At 39.3% G+C, this 16927-nt stretch overlaps 1 protein-coding gene and 1 non-coding gene across 6 annotated transcripts in view; both read left to right on the top strand.

The window, feature by feature from the left end:
* The first annotated feature begins 10 nt into the window (after window positions 1-10).
* Window positions 11-16927, top strand: part of Wdhd1 (WD repeat and HMG-box DNA binding protein 1) — a 35918-nt gene continuing 19001 nt past the window's right edge. For 3 of the 5 annotated variants that reach the window (XR_001781110.2, XR_383161.3, XM_011245012.3), the window contains exons 1-13: window positions 11-351; window positions 2017-2128; window positions 2808-2959; window positions 3649-3760; window positions 3955-4005; window positions 4641-4736; window positions 6645-6737; window positions 8110-8216; window positions 8659-8800; window positions 9699-9891; window positions 11014-11198; window positions 13249-13433; window positions 15291-15532. Coding sequence is in view for 3 of the 5 variants with exons in the window: in XM_011245012.3 (XP_011243314.1) it covers window positions 275-351; window positions 2017-2128; window positions 2808-2959; window positions 3649-3760; window positions 3955-4005; window positions 4641-4736; window positions 6645-6737; window positions 8110-8216; window positions 8659-8800; window positions 9699-9891; window positions 11014-11198; window positions 13249-13433; window positions 15291-15532 (1747 nt within the window). In the remaining 2 variants the exon portion in view is untranslated. The remainder of the gene's footprint in view (window positions 352-2016; window positions 2129-2807; window positions 2960-3648; window positions 3761-3954; window positions 4006-4640; window positions 4737-6644; window positions 6738-8109; window positions 8217-8658; window positions 8801-9698; window positions 9892-11013; window positions 11199-13248; window positions 13434-15290; window positions 15533-16927) is intronic. The other 2 variants (NM_172598.3, NM_001360532.1) reach the window with 2 other exon arrangements.
* Gm24378 lies at window positions 5910-6013 on the top strand. The gene has a single exon (XR_003951335.1). It is a non-coding gene; the product is annotated as a U6 spliceosomal RNA (small nuclear RNA).

Here is a 16927-nt window from a genome sequence, read left to right as displayed (position 1 = left end):
CCGCGCATGCGCACAGGGCGAGCGCGCCAGAGCGCGGGAAGCGGCTCCGTGCTTCCATCAGAGCAGACGCTGGTGCACACCGCTTGCTCCTCGCCCCCGCTGCCCGTGCTTGCAGAGGGGAAAGCTTGTCATCTCCCGGGCGTGTGTGACATACCTTCCGCTGCATCGTGCTGTGGCTCCTCGGGTGAGGGAAACAGGACTGCACGGCGCGGAGAGGACGATCGCCCTACTGAAAAAAATACCAGTTCTTACAAAACGGCTCAGGTAGGGAAAGATGCCGGCCACACAGAAGCCCATGAGGTACGGACATACGGAAGGGCACACCGAAGTCTGCTTTGATGATTCTGGAAGGTAAGCGTCTTTGGAAACAAAGGACGGGTCCAGCGTGAATGTTAGCCGTCATTCTCGGTATGGACAGCCGGTCGAAGATGACCGATGCGGAGGGACAGAGGAAGGAATAAACAAGGAGCGCCTCTGCCCTGAGGCTTGTTTGCTTTGAACTGTCGTGGCACTTCTAGGACCTCACGAAAATTAAAATCCTTTACCCAGAGGAGTGCCTTCCCGCCACTCACGTCCTCATTCGGTGTCATGTTTATTTTATGAGACAGTTAAGCATCAGCAGTTGCTGTAAATTGCAATGACTGTCGTGCCCAGGAGATGGAATTTTGCAGCTTCCTCTTTCACAGTGTCCCCTGTGTACTAGAGGACATAATGTAAATGTCTAGTTTAGGGCTCAATACTGAGAAGTCGCTTCTTGTCAGCACCTTGTGCGGTCATGAGGCTCTACAATCACCACCATTTACTGGAAATAGAGGCTTCTCTAATTCTTTCTTTCTTTCTTTTTTTTTTTTTTGGTTTTTCGAGACAGAGTTTCTCTGTATAGCTCTGGCTGTCCTGGAACTCACTCTGTAGACCAGGCTGGCCTCGAACTCAGAAATTCGCCTGCCTCTGCCTCCCAAGTGCTGGGATTAAAGGCGTGCTCCAGGCCGGCTGAGGCTTCCCTAATAAAGGCTGAGGGTAGCATTTGAAATGTACATAAATATTTAGACAGCAGTTTGAGGTTATGCAATTTAGCTATGCAGTAGTGTACCCCCTAGGGCCTGAGACCTCCCCTTGCTATGGGCTTTTGAAAGGGTTTACCTACCAAGAATGGGTTCCCCTTTGTGGAATAGACCTTAAATCCAAAAAGCACTTGGTTACCCCTATAGCAGCCATGTCACGCATGCCCACTCAAGTGGACCATTCTTGCCTAGAAGCTGGTGTCCTAGTGAGGGCCTCCTAAAGCACAGGCTGGTCTCCAACTTAACGTGTAGCTGAGGCTGCCTCTGCCTGGCAAGCACGGAGATTACAGGCAGGGCTACTACACTGATGAACACTTTCCTATGACCCCCTTTGGGTTTTCCAATTTGGGAGTTAATCTTTTTTTTCTTCTAAACATTTATTTTATTCATATTCCTTCCTTCCCTCTCTCCTTCCCTTCCTTTTCTTTCCTTCCTTTTTTTATCTTTTTTTTTTTTTTGCCATTAGCCCTCTACTGTTTTTATTTAATTTGCACTTTTATGTGTCCAGATAGGACATAAACAGAATGAACAAAAGCACTTAGGCGATGAGAAGTTTGAAAAACAAGCAATAACCTATTCACATGGCTATTTTAATAATTTTTGGGGTACTCGTTGAGCTCATATATTCAGACATTGGTTATAGTCTCTGTGTGTCCCGAGCTGGTACTGGGGATGTGATGGTGGCTGAGCAGACACAGTCCTTGCTGTTGCAGAAATCATGTGCTCGTCTTTCTCTCACGTTATTACCAAGAAATAATTTTATGCCAAGGAAGAGCCGCAGAGAACATTAAACTCATCTCCGTTTTATAGAATGGAAGCTAAGAGTCTGCTATTGATGTTTATATGGAAAAGAATTCACTAATGTCTTGATTTTTGTTTGAAAATATAGAAAAGTAGCATTTCCTGAAGAGTTCCTGGAACTGGGTGACATTTAAAATGTGTATGTCCTTCACAGCTATATTGTGACTTGTGGCAGTGATGGTGATGTGAGGATGTGGGAAGACTTGGACGACGATGACCCTAAGTCCGTTAATGTTGGAGAAAAGGCATTTTCATGTGCTTTGAAGGTACTTATTTCAGTTGCTGTGAAGAAATGATGGGCATGTGTCTTTTATGCTTAGGTGGAAAAATTATATAAAATATAAATTTCTCCTTGCTGCACTACAACTCTATTACTTCACAACCCAGGAGGGGAAAAGTCAGAGATCTAAGGTGGCAATAAAGTTGACTCTTGCTGGTCTCTGAGGGACAATGTTTCTTGTCTGCCGTGTGGTTGTCACAATCCACGTCACTTTTGTCTCCCTATCACTCCATCTCAGCAGTGAATTCTGCTTAGTCTTCACCTTGTTCCAAAGGCATAATTGTATTGTGGAAGCAGGGCTGTGCTGTAGTGGCTCTGACTTTTGATGTCTTCTACACCAAAACTGTTTTCTTTTGTTGATAGCCTCTAGTCGCCTCATGTTTATGATACTTGGCATCTTTGAAAATATAACTATTTTTCTTACCAGAAATAAAAGAAATACTACAGGCTAAAGATTGGCTTGTGGAGGTGGAATTAAGTTTTTCTAAAGCTAGGAAATTTTTCTCACTAGTGTTTTGGAAAATTGGATACTGAAAATTTCTCTCTACATGAACTGCATTTATAAGGCGTTGTGGTTTTAACAGGATTTTTCATTCTAGAGATACTACTAACTGATTTGGATTTGTTGTGCCAATATGTCTAACCTTTATTTTTTTTTCTTTAAGAATGGAAAATTGGTCACTGCAGTTTCTAATAATACCGTCCAAGTCTATACATTCCCTGAAGGAGTTCCTGATGGCATATTAACACGCTTCACTACAAATGCAAACCATGTGGTCTTCAATGGGGCCGGCAACAAAATTGCTGCTGGGTCAAGGTGAGCTCAGCTCCACACAGTGTTAGAAGAGTGACAGTTTTAGAACTTAGAACACTGTCCACCTTTATTGTAGTTTTATATATATATAGCTTTTGTGCTGAGAAAGGGGATAACTTGTTACAAATTTTAAAAACTATTGTAGGTAGAACCAAAATTAGGATTTCTGTAGAATCAATCAATCTCTCTCTCTCCCTCCCTCTCTCCCCCTCCCTCCCCTCCCTCCCCCGCCCCTTACATTTGTTTTATTTTGTTTTTGAAATACGGTTTCTCTGTGTAGCCTCCTGAGTGCTGGGTTTAAAGACGTGCACCACCAGCCCCAGCTCCTGCAGAATCTCTTAATCCTCCTTATAAGAAAAAAATGAATTCACTGAGTGCTGAGGTGGGGTGTGATGGCAAGAACTTTCTAGAATGGTTGTAACAGTTAATTAGATTAGCAGGAGAAGCCTAGACGTGTCCAGAGAAGCCATGTAGGCACTGCTTATATTTTATCAAGATAAGAAGTTTCAACGTATATTTTCAGAAATTTTATTGAACAGAATTAAACAAGTTATTTAATTTGGGTGACAGTTTGCAAGTAGGTTTAAAAAGAATTGTAGCATTCACTCTTGGTTCTGAAATATTTAAAGCTGGCTTTAGAAGAGGCGTCTGTATTGGCATTTGTTCATGTGACTCCCCTTAACTGTTTATAGTGATTTTCTGGTCAAAGTTGTGGATGTGATGGATAACAGCCAGCAGCAAACATTTCGAGGACATGATGCCCCTGTTTTAAGTCTGTCTTTTGATCCTAAGGATATCTTTCTGGTAATTCTTTCATTCCTTTTTCGTTTTGTTGGATGTGTTTAAAGCTATGGGAGAAAAATTTACTCTATTGTTAAAAACCTTTTTAAACCAGTTGAACCAATTTCTATGCGGTATTATAGTTATAATAATTATATACAATCATACATACATAATAGAGGTAACGATAGAGAAATATAATTTGCTTATTTTTGCAGGCATCGGCTAGTTGTGATGGAACTGTCAGGGTATGGAATATATCTGATCAGGTAAATAAATAAATTTGAATTTAAAACATTTTGCCCACTTATAGGATTTTTGAGCATTGCATGTTATTGATCTAAATTAGTTATTTATGTTTTTAATCTGTTTCTTGGAATAATATTAAGCATTACTTTAATTATTCCAAAATAATCTGACAGCATAAACTTGTTGGATAGTAATTGTTTTTATACCAACTCACAGGAGGAACTATACATAGTATTTAACTTTTAAGCTTGATAAATTAAAGGGGGCAATTTAGTCTTATATTTAGGATATAACGACCCTGTTTTGAGCTTGTATTATATTGCTAATAGAGAAATAAATAAGACAAGAGACCACATTTGATTTGCAGAGTCACATAGAACTTGAACCTAGCTTGGTACAGGTTTTAAAGACAAAATGGAAAAGAAAAAGAAAAAGCTCTCCAGATGGGCACAGGGAACAATCAGGTCTCTGAGGAGGCGATCAGTGGGTCTGTCATTCATGGAGATCGCCTCCTCAGAGACCTGTTTGCTTTTGCTCAAGACCTCACACGTGGAAGAACTCCCCCCCCCCCCCCCCCCCGTTAAACCTCAGCTTTGTATCTATTTTGAGAGGAATTTTTGATAAAGAGAAGTCAATTTTCATGTTTTGAAATCAGACCTGTGCTGTCAGTTGGCCAGTACTGCAAAAGAGCAATGACGTGGTGAACGCCAAGTCCATCTGCAGACTCGCGTGGCAGCCCAAGGCCGGGAAGGTAAGTAGTGCTTAGTTTTCAGCCTTAAGTTGAGATGTGAGCTGGCAAGACGGCTCTACCACTTTCATAAAAGTGAAAGGATGGATCTTTTCAATATATTTTTTTTTTTTGAGACAGGGTTTCTCTGTATAGCCCCGGCTGTCCTGGAACTCACTCTGTAGACCAGGCTGCCCTCGAACTCAGAAATCCGCCTGCCTCTGCCTCCTGAGTGCTGGGATTAAAGGCGTGCGCCACCATGCCCAGCACTACAGAATTCTTTTTATATTTTTCTTTCCATGAATGCCTAATGGAACGACTCTGCAGGTTGCAGAGACTGGGAAGGCACACTCAGAATAAACGACGCCATGCTACTTTTAGGTATATCCTATAAGTATATTTATACATGTGCACTACAATGTGTGTATAACAAAAAACAGACCGTTCTGTGAGACTGCAGCTGTTTCAGGTGCTCATGTATAGAGAACTGGTGAAAGAAATGGTGGTAGTCCTGAAAGACTCTCTATAATGGTTAGAATGAGGAATGTCTCTCATGAAGTAGACTTTAATATATATTAAGTACAAACCATCAATCTACAAAATAGTAGGTATAGGTAGGATGATACTGCTTATTAATAGAGATACTTCTGTACATGAGTATTTAAGCATGCACATGTGCTTATGCATGCTGTGTTGTTGTGTTTTGAGAAGGCGCTCGTGCTCAAGCCTGCTATGCAGCTGCTGCCTCTGAGTGCTAAGATTACAGGCTCCCAGACACCCTGCTTGAATCTGTACTTTTATCGTCTGCTTCTATATACCATTATGAGTAGAACTGGTATTGATTTGGAGAGACTTCCAGAACTGACCCTTCTTATATCTTGTGAATGAATATTTTCTCTTTGACACAGGACTAGCTATGTCAACAGCCCAGGCTGCTTGGAAGTCAGAATTCTCTTGCCTCTTTCTAAATCCTGGGATTAGAGGACTATATAGTGGGCTTTTTTTTTTTTTAAAGAAGGGGCTCATGATCAAGCTGGCTATGTACTTTCATAAGCTAAGCGAGCACTTAAGAGTATAGATCGGCCTAGCAGTGGTGGTGCATGCCTTTAATCCAGGCACTCCGAAGGCAGAAGCAGGCAGATCTCTGAGTTCAAGGCCATTCTTGGTCTACAGAACTAGTTACGGGACAGCTGGGGTATTCACTTTGGTAGCATATTTACTAAAATTGGAATGATACAGAGAATTTAACTTTGTCCCTGTACAAGGATGACATTTAAATTCATGAAGCATTCTATATGTTTTTTTCAAATATTCTATAATGCTATATAATACCTTTTATGCTATCTTAAAAGTATTGGATTTTTCGGGCTGGTGAGATGGCTCAGTGGTTAAGAGCACCGACTGTTCGTCCGAAGGTCCTGAGTTCAAATCCCAGCAACCACATGGTGGCTTACAACCATCTGTAACAAGATCTGACACCCTCTTCTGGAGTGTCTGAAGACAGCTACAGTGTATTCACATATAATAAAGTAAATAAATCTTAAAAAAAAAAAAGTATTGGATTTTTAATTTATTTTTATGTACTTGGATATCTGTGACTCAAACCTGAGACTTAGCCACAGAAGCCAGCAAGACAGAAGGAGAGAACAGACGTCCACAAGTTGTCCTGACCTCTGTATGACTGAAGCATGCTTGCTTTCTCACACATGCATACGCAGCATTTACTGTATGCAGTAGCTACTCTACTACTCCTTTGCTTTTCATTGAAAGTAATAGAATGATAGTTGCTCTTTTTTTTATCAAAATTTCAAGTTTTTTTAAAAAATTTTGTAAATAGTGATTGAAATTGAAATGTGCTCTTATATCTTGTAATTTAGCTAAATTAGTTTTGCTCTGCAAGATGAATTTATGTAACTTGGTCTTTCCCAATAGTTACTAGCAGTTCCTGTGGAAAAATCTGTTAAGCTGTACAGAAGAGAAACCTGGAGTAATCCATTCGATCTTTCAGATAGTTCCATCTCCCAGGTAGGTTTTGTAAGTGACACCGAGAGTAGTAACTATAGAGAAGATTTAATGCAAACTTCACTAAAAACTGTTGTCAGAAAATGTGTGGGCTGGAGAGATGACTCAGTGGTTAAGGGTACTGGTTGCTCTTCCAGAGAACCCAGGTTTGATTCCCAGCACCTACATGCTAACAACTGTCTGTAACCCCAGGTTCATAGGATCTGATGATCTCGTTTTGGCTTCCACAGTAATATGTGCAGATGGTATGTATACAGGCACACATACAGGCAAAACACCTATTCACATAAGAAGAAGTCAATAAAAGACAAGTTTATAGTACTCTTATGCCAAGTACTGGAGACACACGCCTTTAGTCCCAACACTCAGAGGCAGAAGCAGATGGATCTCTGACTGGGAGGCCAGCCTGGTCTACAGAGTTCCAAGACAGCTAGGGCTACACAGAAAAACCCTGTCTTGTAAAACCAAAACCAAAATTACCCTTAGCTTGATATTAGAGTGAATTATTCTTGAATTTTATCGTTTCAGTAAGACTTGTGATCTAGTCTTCAAAACTTAAATAGAAAAAAAGATTAATTTTTATTTCTTTTTTTTAAAGATTTTGTTTGTTTGTTTTTCAGACAGGGTCTTATCACAAAGCCCGGACTGGTGTGGGGCTCTCTAGGTAGACCAGGCTGGTCTTGAACTCATAAAGATCCATCTGCCTTAGTCTCACTGGGATTAAAGATGTGTGCCACTATGCCTGGCTAGATTTATTCTTCTTTAAGTGTAAGGTGTGTGTGTATGTGTGTGTAATTGGACCATGTATGTGCCTGGTATTTGAGGCTAGAAGGGGGCTCTGGGTCCCCTGGAGCTGGAGTTCTGAATGGTTGTCAGCTGCCATGTGGGCGCTGGGAACTGAGCCCTGGTCCTTCGTAAAAGCAGCCAGTGCTCCCCAGCACCTTGTTGTTTTCTCTGTTCTGTCTTAGCTCTCATTTCCCCATCATGCGTGTTTTCTCAGCTAAAGGCTTGGAGTGTGAACAGTGACGTGCTAAGGCTCACCTCACTTACTGGCTGTCTTCATTTGGTGGGCAATGTTAAGAGGATCCCTTGTAGTTGTTTTGTTTGTTTATTTGTTTTTCTTTACAGGATGATAACATTGTTTTATATTTCATTTTTAAATTAGGCAGGTATTAATTTTCTCCTGGCTAACAAAATGACATGATATTTGCTAATAGCTGAATTTTATTGAAAAATGTTAAAAATAAATATACTTTATTGTATTTTATATATCACATGTAACTAGAATAACTCAGTGTAGAGATTTAAACTATTTGGGGTAATAAAGTGAGTAGTTTCAAAATGTCCAACATTATCATTAACTGTTTCTTTATAGACACTCAATATAGTAACCTGGTCTCCCTGTGGGCAGTATTTGGCTGCAGGTGCTATTAATGGCTTAATTGTAGTTTGGAATGTGGAAACCAAAGACTGCATGGAAAGGTACAATTTATTGTTTTTGTACATTCTGACTGTTCTTCACACTGAAAATAGTTTCTCGATTATGAAAGGCATTGACTTTTAAACTAGTTACCTGTTTACCATTTGTATATATGTGTACACTGTAGAGGCATGCACGCCATAATGTTCTGTAGAAATCACAGTTCATTGCATGAGTGAGTTCTTTCCTCCCGTTGGGAGGGTTCTAAAGATGAAGCGCAGGCTTGGTGACAAGCAGTGCAGGCTTGGTGACAAGCAGTGCACACAGAACCATCTGAACCCCAGTATCCTGCAATCTTTGCAAGTTGAAATTTCCCTAGAAAGTAAAGAAAAAGCAGTTTTTATTTGTTTATGGGTGGTGCTAAGGATTGAATACATGAATATTTGCTACCGAGTCACATTCTCTAGACCATATCTTGAAACGCTTTCACTTTTTAATTTTTAGGGTAAAACATGAGAAAGGTTATGCAATTTGTGGCCTGGCCTGGCATCCCACTTGTAGTCGGATATGTTATACTGATGTGGAAGGAAACCTTGGAGTCCTGGAAAATGTTTGTGACCTCAGTGGAAAGGTGTCGAGCAATAAGGTAATGTCAGTATAGGGGTGTGTCTTTAGTGTCCCTTCATGGTCACTACATGTTATCGTGGAAATTGGGGTTCCCTTTTGTGGGTTCTAAGTCTTAATAAAAGAATTTAAAATGGACTTAGACGGAGGCTTGAGAACGATTTTAATAGAGTGTAAGGGGAAAACAATAGAAGGCAAGCTGAAATTCCCACTAGTTGCTGAAAGGAAAAAAAGAGTTGTGTCTTTAAATTAGGCACGGAGGTCAGCAAGCAGCTGTAAAACGTGTGTGGGGGGTACCAGGAGAAGGGGTGCTTCCTGAGAAACTGAGAAAGTCCAGAGTGTCAGGGAAAGGTCACCTAGTCTTTTAGCCAGAATCTGAAAAGGAGGTGAACAGTTACATTTATTTATTTTTTATTAAAAAAGCAGACAGATTTAGCAGGGCCGCATAGTGATAGCACCTTAAGTAGCTGCCTGTGTGCGGTGTTCATTTATATTATATGTCTATCCCCCTAATCCTGACCAGAGCACAAAGCATTTAACATAAATGTACTTGTTAATCATTCTTACATCATAGGTTTGTGCTTACTTGTCAGAGGTTATACATGTCTTTAGGGATCTGGATGGGTTGTGGCTGACTGTAATCCCAGCACTTGGTGGGTAGGCAGAAGGATCAGAAATTTCAGGTCAGCCTCAGCAACAGAGTAAGTTTGAGGCCAATAAGGGATATTTGAGACAGTGTTTCAAAAAACCAAAACCGTAAAATGTTTGTCTTTGGGGATCAAGGCTGTACATTTATGTGCAAAGTACAAGGTTTATCTCCAACACTACATGAACAGCAACAGAAAAAGAGCAGCCTTTTGCCTAATTGTTTTTTTCTAAGTGATTTCCTAATATAATACATTGTAATTGAATTTTTCAAGGTATCTAGTAGAGTGGAAAAGGACTACAATGATCTTTTTGATGGAGATGATACAAGTAGTGCTGGCGATTTTCTAAACGACAATGCGGTTGAGATCCCTTCTTTTTCAAAGGGCATTATAAATGAGGATGACGATAATGATGACATCATGCTGGCTGCAGATCATGACTTGGGAGACGATGAAAACTCAGTTGGTATGACCTTGACTTTGTGCATGTGACAGTCCCCTTGCTGATTAGTTTTCCAAATGTTATTAAAAACTCATAGATGGCTTAATTAGCGTCTAGAGGTACATTCTAAACCCTATGTTAAAAATATTTCAAATCACCAATCTAACAAACTCTTTAACAAACTATAAAAGAAGCTTATACTCCAAGAAAAAGGAAGTAATAGAGGTTAGCTCAATTAAATCGGAAATGGAAAAGTTAGAGAGAGGGCTAGGATAGAGGTGCTTATGTCCAGCCTCATAACCTGTATTTGGGTCCCAGATCCCACCAGGTAGCAAGAGAGAACTCACTTTATAGGTTATTCTCTGACCCCCTCACATGTGCCATACGATGTGTACATCTGCACTCCAAGATGCACGAAACTAAATTTAAGACAAAAAACCCCAAAAAAACATGGCTTGTCAGGTAAGTGTCTGACATTAATCTGACAACTGGAGTTCAGTGTCAGGGACCCACAGGTACACAACAGACACTTTTACCATCAGGCCATCTCCACAGCCCACATCTTTATGGAAATTGTGATTTGTGCATGCATGTGTGTGTGTGTGTGTGTGTGTGTGTGTATACATGTACAGTGGCATCACACACCCAGCACACATGTACACAAGTGCAGCAGCGTCACACACTAGGCACACATGTACGCAGCATACATGGAGTTAGTTTTCTCTGTCCAGCTCTACACGGATTCTGAGGACCAAACTCAGGTTATCAGATTGGCAAAGCCTTAATTGCTGCGTCTCCTCACTGGTCCACCCAGAACTTTAAAAAACAAAAAACAAAAAACAATCTTTATAAAAGTCAGGATTGGTAAAACGAGTGTTTTACTGTAAGTGGGTGGTAACTGACAGTGCAGTGACTACGTAAAGCCCGGTGTCCTTGCCTACATTAGTGTAAGGCACCATCTGCTCCGCCTGTCAGGACTTGTGCATCATCACTGCGTTCTTTGAGCGTGGAGGCCCTGGTGGAAGAGGCTAGTAGTGTGCCAGCTATCGCTAAGACCAGGGAGGAGCATCACTGTAGAACTCCATAATGCTGTTCTTTTTCTAGGCTGTTAGTTTTATGATTGTCTTACAATCCTTTGTGTTGTAGATGTTACAATGCTAAAAGCTGATCTTTCTCACAAAGAGGAAGGGGACGATGATCAGGCACGAAGTATTCACAACCTCCCCCTTATAAGACCCCAAAGGCCATTTTATGATGGGCCCATGCCAACCCCACGACAAAAGCCCTTCCAGTCAAGTTCAACGCCCTTGCATCTCTCTCACAGATTCATGGTGAGCCTTCATCTACACCCACCTTTTAAAAAATACTTCAGCATTCTTTCTTCCCTACAGTTTATTGGATAGATTAAAAAATAATTTTAAAAACCGTGCTTAAGTGGCTTAGAGCATTTAGTTGATCATAATTTTATGGTAGGTTTATTTCATGGTTAGCTAAAATTTTTAATCTTCTTTCAGTATTATTGAAAATTTTGTTATTTCTATTTTGCAAGATGAAATAATATAAAAATATGACTATATATCTTGTATGTAATACTTGTTGGCATATTCCCAACCTTATTTCTCAGAATCTCACTAAGTAGCCTAGAACTCACTATGCAGACCAGAGACCTCAGATTTGTGACACCTTTCTGCCCCTGCCTCCTGAGTGACGGTATTATAGATAATGTACCCTCATACTTGGCTCTTTTTTTAATATAAAATACTATTTGGATTTTAAAACATAAGAAGATGTGATAAGTACTATAAAAAAGAAGAGCTCTTTAAACTCCCTCCAGGAGGGTAAGGCCCATTAGAACAGAGAGTGTTCCTTTTTAAAGAACTAGTCTCTTAGGGGCTTAGCAGTTTTGGGCACTAGCTACATTCAATTCGCAACACCCACATGGCAGCTCACAACTGTTATTCCAGTCCCAGAGAATCAGATGTCCTCTTCTGGTGCCTCCACAGTGGTACATGCAGATAAAACACCCACATACTTTAAACTAAAAAACTTTTAAAGCAAAAACGAAAACCTAATATCTTAGCGTTTTAAACAAGGCACAACACTATAGGTGTTAAATATATATATATAATTTTGTTTATTGTTATATGTAAGTACACTGTATCTGTCTTCAGACACACCAGAAGAGAGCATCAGATCTCTTTTTACTGATGGTTGTGAGCCACCATGTGGTTGCTGGAATTTGAACTCAGGACCTTCAGAAGAGCAGTCGGTGCTCTTACCCACTGAGCCATCTCTCCAGCCCTAAGTGTGTTTCTTGAGTTGATGAATGAACATAGTAGCTTTTTGCTTCCAGTTTGAGAGCTTGCAAAATTTGGTATGTTATTTGCAAGTTATTTTATGTTTTTCATTCTGCAAATTTTGTTAGATGTTTTTATTGAAGACATATTTCTGGCATAAAATATGAAGAGTGGTTTTTCATAATAAAACTTTATTGTTAAGAATCCTCATCAAGTAATATAATAGATCTAAGTATCACTATTATATTTATAGCTATGTTTAACGTTGGGCCCTTCTGGTGTTGGTGGGCACCAGCTGTGCACGTAGTGCGTATACTACATATATGCAGGCAAAATGACACACACAGATTGAAAAGAAAGAAAGGAGGCAGGCAGACAGATAGACAGGCAGATACACAGACAAGGATCCCGTGAGCCTATAGTGTACATCAGTGAAAATTAAATTTGCCAAATGTTAATAATGTTGTTTTACAATTTATATATTTATCGTCTGACAAACCAGTTATCTGAACAGAAAAATTTACTGTTGTCATTTACATCTCTATTTGTGTAGAATCTTAGAGTTTGAGGTATTTGGAAGAATTTAAGGTTTTAGTTATTGAAAGGCCAATTATAAGTGCTTTATTAGTTATATTACTAATGTAATTTTTAAAATGTTAAACACTCCACTTGGTAATTAATTATGTGACTTTTTATAAACAAAAGAATAATTAGTCATTGAAATTCACTATTGGGGGCTGGTGAGATGGCTCAGCGGTTAAGAGCACTGACTGTTCTTCCTAAGGTCCTGAGTTCAAATCCCAGCAACCACATGGTGGCTCACAACCATCTGTAATGAGATCTGACACCCTCTTCTGGAGAGTCTGAAGACAGTTACAGTGTACTTACATATAATAAATAAATAAATTAATTAATTAATAAAAAAAGAAATTCACTATTACCACAGCTTTCTGAAGCTATGCTGAATTAGATAGAATATGATAAGTCTAGGTACAGACTGAGTTATAGTGCGTGAGTCTGTGTCTTGTAGTATATATAGTCTTAGGAGTTTCTGTTTTTCTTACTTGATCTTACATACTTGTAGGTGTGGAACTCTGTTGGGATTATTCGCTGCTATAACGACGATCAAGACAGTGCCATAGACGTGGAGTTCCATGACACCTCTATCCATCATGCAACACATCTATTAAATGCTTTCAATTACACAATGGGAACTCTTTCCCATGAAGCTATTTTGTTGGCATGTGAAAGTGCTGATGAATTAGCAAGGTAAATAGGGAGCGTCTGGCATTGTTGAACTATTAGAGCAAATTGTATTATTTATAGTATGGAATACCAGAAACTAGAATTGGCTGTAAACACCAGTACACCTCACACTATGTTTTGCTCTAGTGGTCTCCTCATTGCATCTTCTGCGTATGAAAATGATAGGATATAATTTATAACACAAAAGAGATGAGATTATATTTTATGTCGTAACAGTAGTTATTATAATAGTAACATTCATAGAGTGCTCAGAAAATGAAAGTTCCCTTCATTCCCTAGAGAAAATCCCCTTTAGGATACTTTTAGAATTAATAGTTTGAACCAGGCAGTGGTGATACACTCCTTTAATCCCAGTACCCGGAAGGCAGAGCAGGAGGATCTCTGTGAGTTCAAAGCTATCTCTGTACAAAGTGAGTTCCAGGATAGCCAGGGCTACAAGGAAACCCTCTATTTCAAAAAAAAACAAACAAACAAAAGCAGAATTAATAGTTTGATATGTATCCTTCTTAACATCTGTCTCTATGAATCCTCCTTTAAATTTAGTTTATTGTAGTATAATTTATTTATTTTATTTTTTTATTTTTTTGGTTTTTCGAGACAGGGTTTCTCTGTATAGTCCTGGCTGTCCTGGAACTCACTTTGTAGACCAGGTGTAGTATAATTTATATATGATAAAATGTAATCATACTTCAGATTGATGAGTTAACAGATTTGTAAATACTACAAAGTTTAGGAAAAAACAAACAATATATATATATATTTCAAGACAGGGTTTTATATATATATATATATATATACACACACATATATATATATATATATATATATATTTCAAGACAGGGTTTCTCTGTATAGCCCTGGCTGTCCTGGAACTCACTTTGTAGACCAGGCTGGCCTCGAACTCAGAAATCCGCCTGCCTCTGCCTTCCGAGTGCTGGGATTAAAGGCGTTTGCCACCACCACCTGGTTAGAATATATTTTATATTTTTGATAATTAATTCAGTCCTAGTCTTGGTTAACTGCTGGCCTCAGGTTTAGTTTGTTTGGTTTGTTTATTTATTTGTTCGTTGGCTTTTGTTTTTTGTTTGCCATATGTTAGATTTGAAATCTTTATTTGAAAAAGAAAGTTTTCAAAGGAAGATAACATGAAAGTGTAATATTTTCGCTTTTCTTTTTGCTTGGTGGATTGTGGACTAGTTTATATGGTTTTGTTTTCCTTAGAATGACTGCTTTTTCTTTCCTTTTGGTCTTTCATGTTAATTCTTTTTTTTTTTTTTAAATAAGAATTGTTGCTTAAGGTTTTGATACTTTGTATCTTTTTAAAGTCTTGGTTGTTATTTTGTGTGCACTTATGGTATGGAAACACTTCATAGACTTTACCTCCAGTTTTTCATTTAATACTATCTTATGGACATGTTCTTATATCTTCAAATACTCTTTAAAAATATGAGTTAGCAGTCTTGGTGTAGATCATTTTAAACGTGTTTCTTGGACTTGGGATGGCATAGGGTGTTTGCTTATCACCTGCAAGGCAATGGCTGTCTCCCTGGTAGTAGACATGCACACCCCACATGAATTTCATAATTAGTTTCTTTAAAAACACGTATAGTAAAATAGAAAAATAAAGTTTGCTATTGTGATTAATTACATATAAAAATATCACAGATAGCCAGGGTGGCACACCCCTTTAACCCCAGTACTCAGGAGACAGAGACAGTTGGATCTCTGTGAGTTCCAGGTCAGCCTACTCTACAAAGCAGTTCCAGGACAGCCAGGGCTACACAGAGGAACCCTATTTCGGAGAAGGGAAAAAAAGATCACATGAAAACGTGGCCGTTTCTGTTTTGTCTTATTTTTTAGCAAGCTTCATTGCTTGCACTTCAGTTCTTGGGACTCAAGCAAAGAGTGGATGGTAGATATGCCCCAGAATGAGGACATCGAAGCCATATGCCTCGGTCTAGGCTGGGCCGCTGCTGCTACCACTGCCTTGCTCCTTCGACTGTTCACTATTGGAGGTGTTCAGAAAGAAGTCTTCTGCCTTCCTGGACCTGTGGTATCCATGGCAGGACACGGAGAACAGCTTTGCATTGTTTATCATAGAGGTAGGTTTTCCTTGTCTTATACGGAATGGTACCTTAACTTTCCTTAACTTTGGTAAAATGAAACTAGTTGAATTTTTGTTGTTGTTATACCTCATTTTGTTTTGGATTGTATACCTTCTTTTGCATTTACTAAGTATTTTCATCATTGTAGTCTTTGACTTTAGAAAATGTTGTGATATTGCTAAGCAAGAAACATAAGGATGCCCCACTGTATAGACTGCTACTGAGGGAATTCAAAGGTGAAATTCGGCTATTTGCTTGTGTAAAGTTTATCTTTTGGCAAGTACATTGTTCAGTTTAAACACCTCAGAAATAACCTACAACTTCTAGTGCAAAAGACCAAAACAACTAGGAGTGACTTTCAGACGTTGGGACCTCCTTTTCCTTGCCTTCTGTCTTGGTTCAGACTGTAGCAAGGTCAGTGATCAAGGTTGTTTGTTTGTTTTATTTTAAACACTCTGGTGGAAGTGCTGTCCTCTCCTGCCGTATGTGACATTCTTGTCCAACTGTTTTGCTTGCTAAGAACTCTTTTTCTCCTTTGGTTCCTCCTGTGCTTGCCTTGGGTTGTAGTTAGCCTCATCTTCACTGGTACTCTCCAAAGGTTGGAACTTGCAGTCTGCTGACAGCATAGCTACAATAACAAATAGATTTTTTTTTCATTGCCGTTTTGTACATATCTGCAAGTGTAACTGAAACAAAGGTGTCATGAACAATGTACTCTTTGATTTCACCTTTGAAAAATGTTGCTTGCAACTCCAAATTGATAATCATGACTCATGTCAAATATATGGTCTAAAAGCCATGTGTGGTGATGCACCTGGGAAGGAGAGACAGGTAGATCTTCTGATTCCAAGGCCACCCTAGTCTCCAGGAAAGTTGCCTGTGAGTCGGAACTATAAGGTGAGATCCTGTCTCAGAAGAAACAAAAATAAACACCCAAAAACAGTTTGAGAAACTTCTTTAGGAGATTTTATTTTAAAATGTGGTTTTGAGTATGTATGTCTGTGTCTTCTAAATTGGTATACCAGCCCTACCTATCTCATAAGCATGTCTCTGTGCCTTCATATTCAGTTACTCATTTGAAGTCTGTGTGTTGCGCTTTAACCGGCCTTTTGAACTCATTTACATTTTTCCCCCAAATTTAATACTTAGATAATTTGGTCACCTCAGTAATTAGTCTATTAACAGCTCATGTTCACAGATGCTCAGCCACACAACTGTAAGCCACATGAACTCCATCAGTATAGTCGGAACATGTTTTTTGTTCTGTGAGTAGCCCACTCCAAGGCTGCCTCATTTCATTTTATAAACTAACCCCCAGCCATGTCATGTTGCAGTGCTGGTCACAGAGGGCTCTGCTAGGAGCGTTACAGTCTGTTCTGTGCATAGTTGCCT

This window comes from Mus musculus, chromosome 14 (genome assembly GCF_000001635.26).
Source record: "Mus musculus strain C57BL/6J chromosome 14, GRCm38.p6 C57BL/6J".
NCBI classification, from domain to species: domain Eukaryota; kingdom Metazoa; phylum Chordata; class Mammalia; order Rodentia; family Muridae; genus Mus; species Mus musculus.
This window is presented reverse-complemented; position numbering and strand designations above follow the sequence as displayed.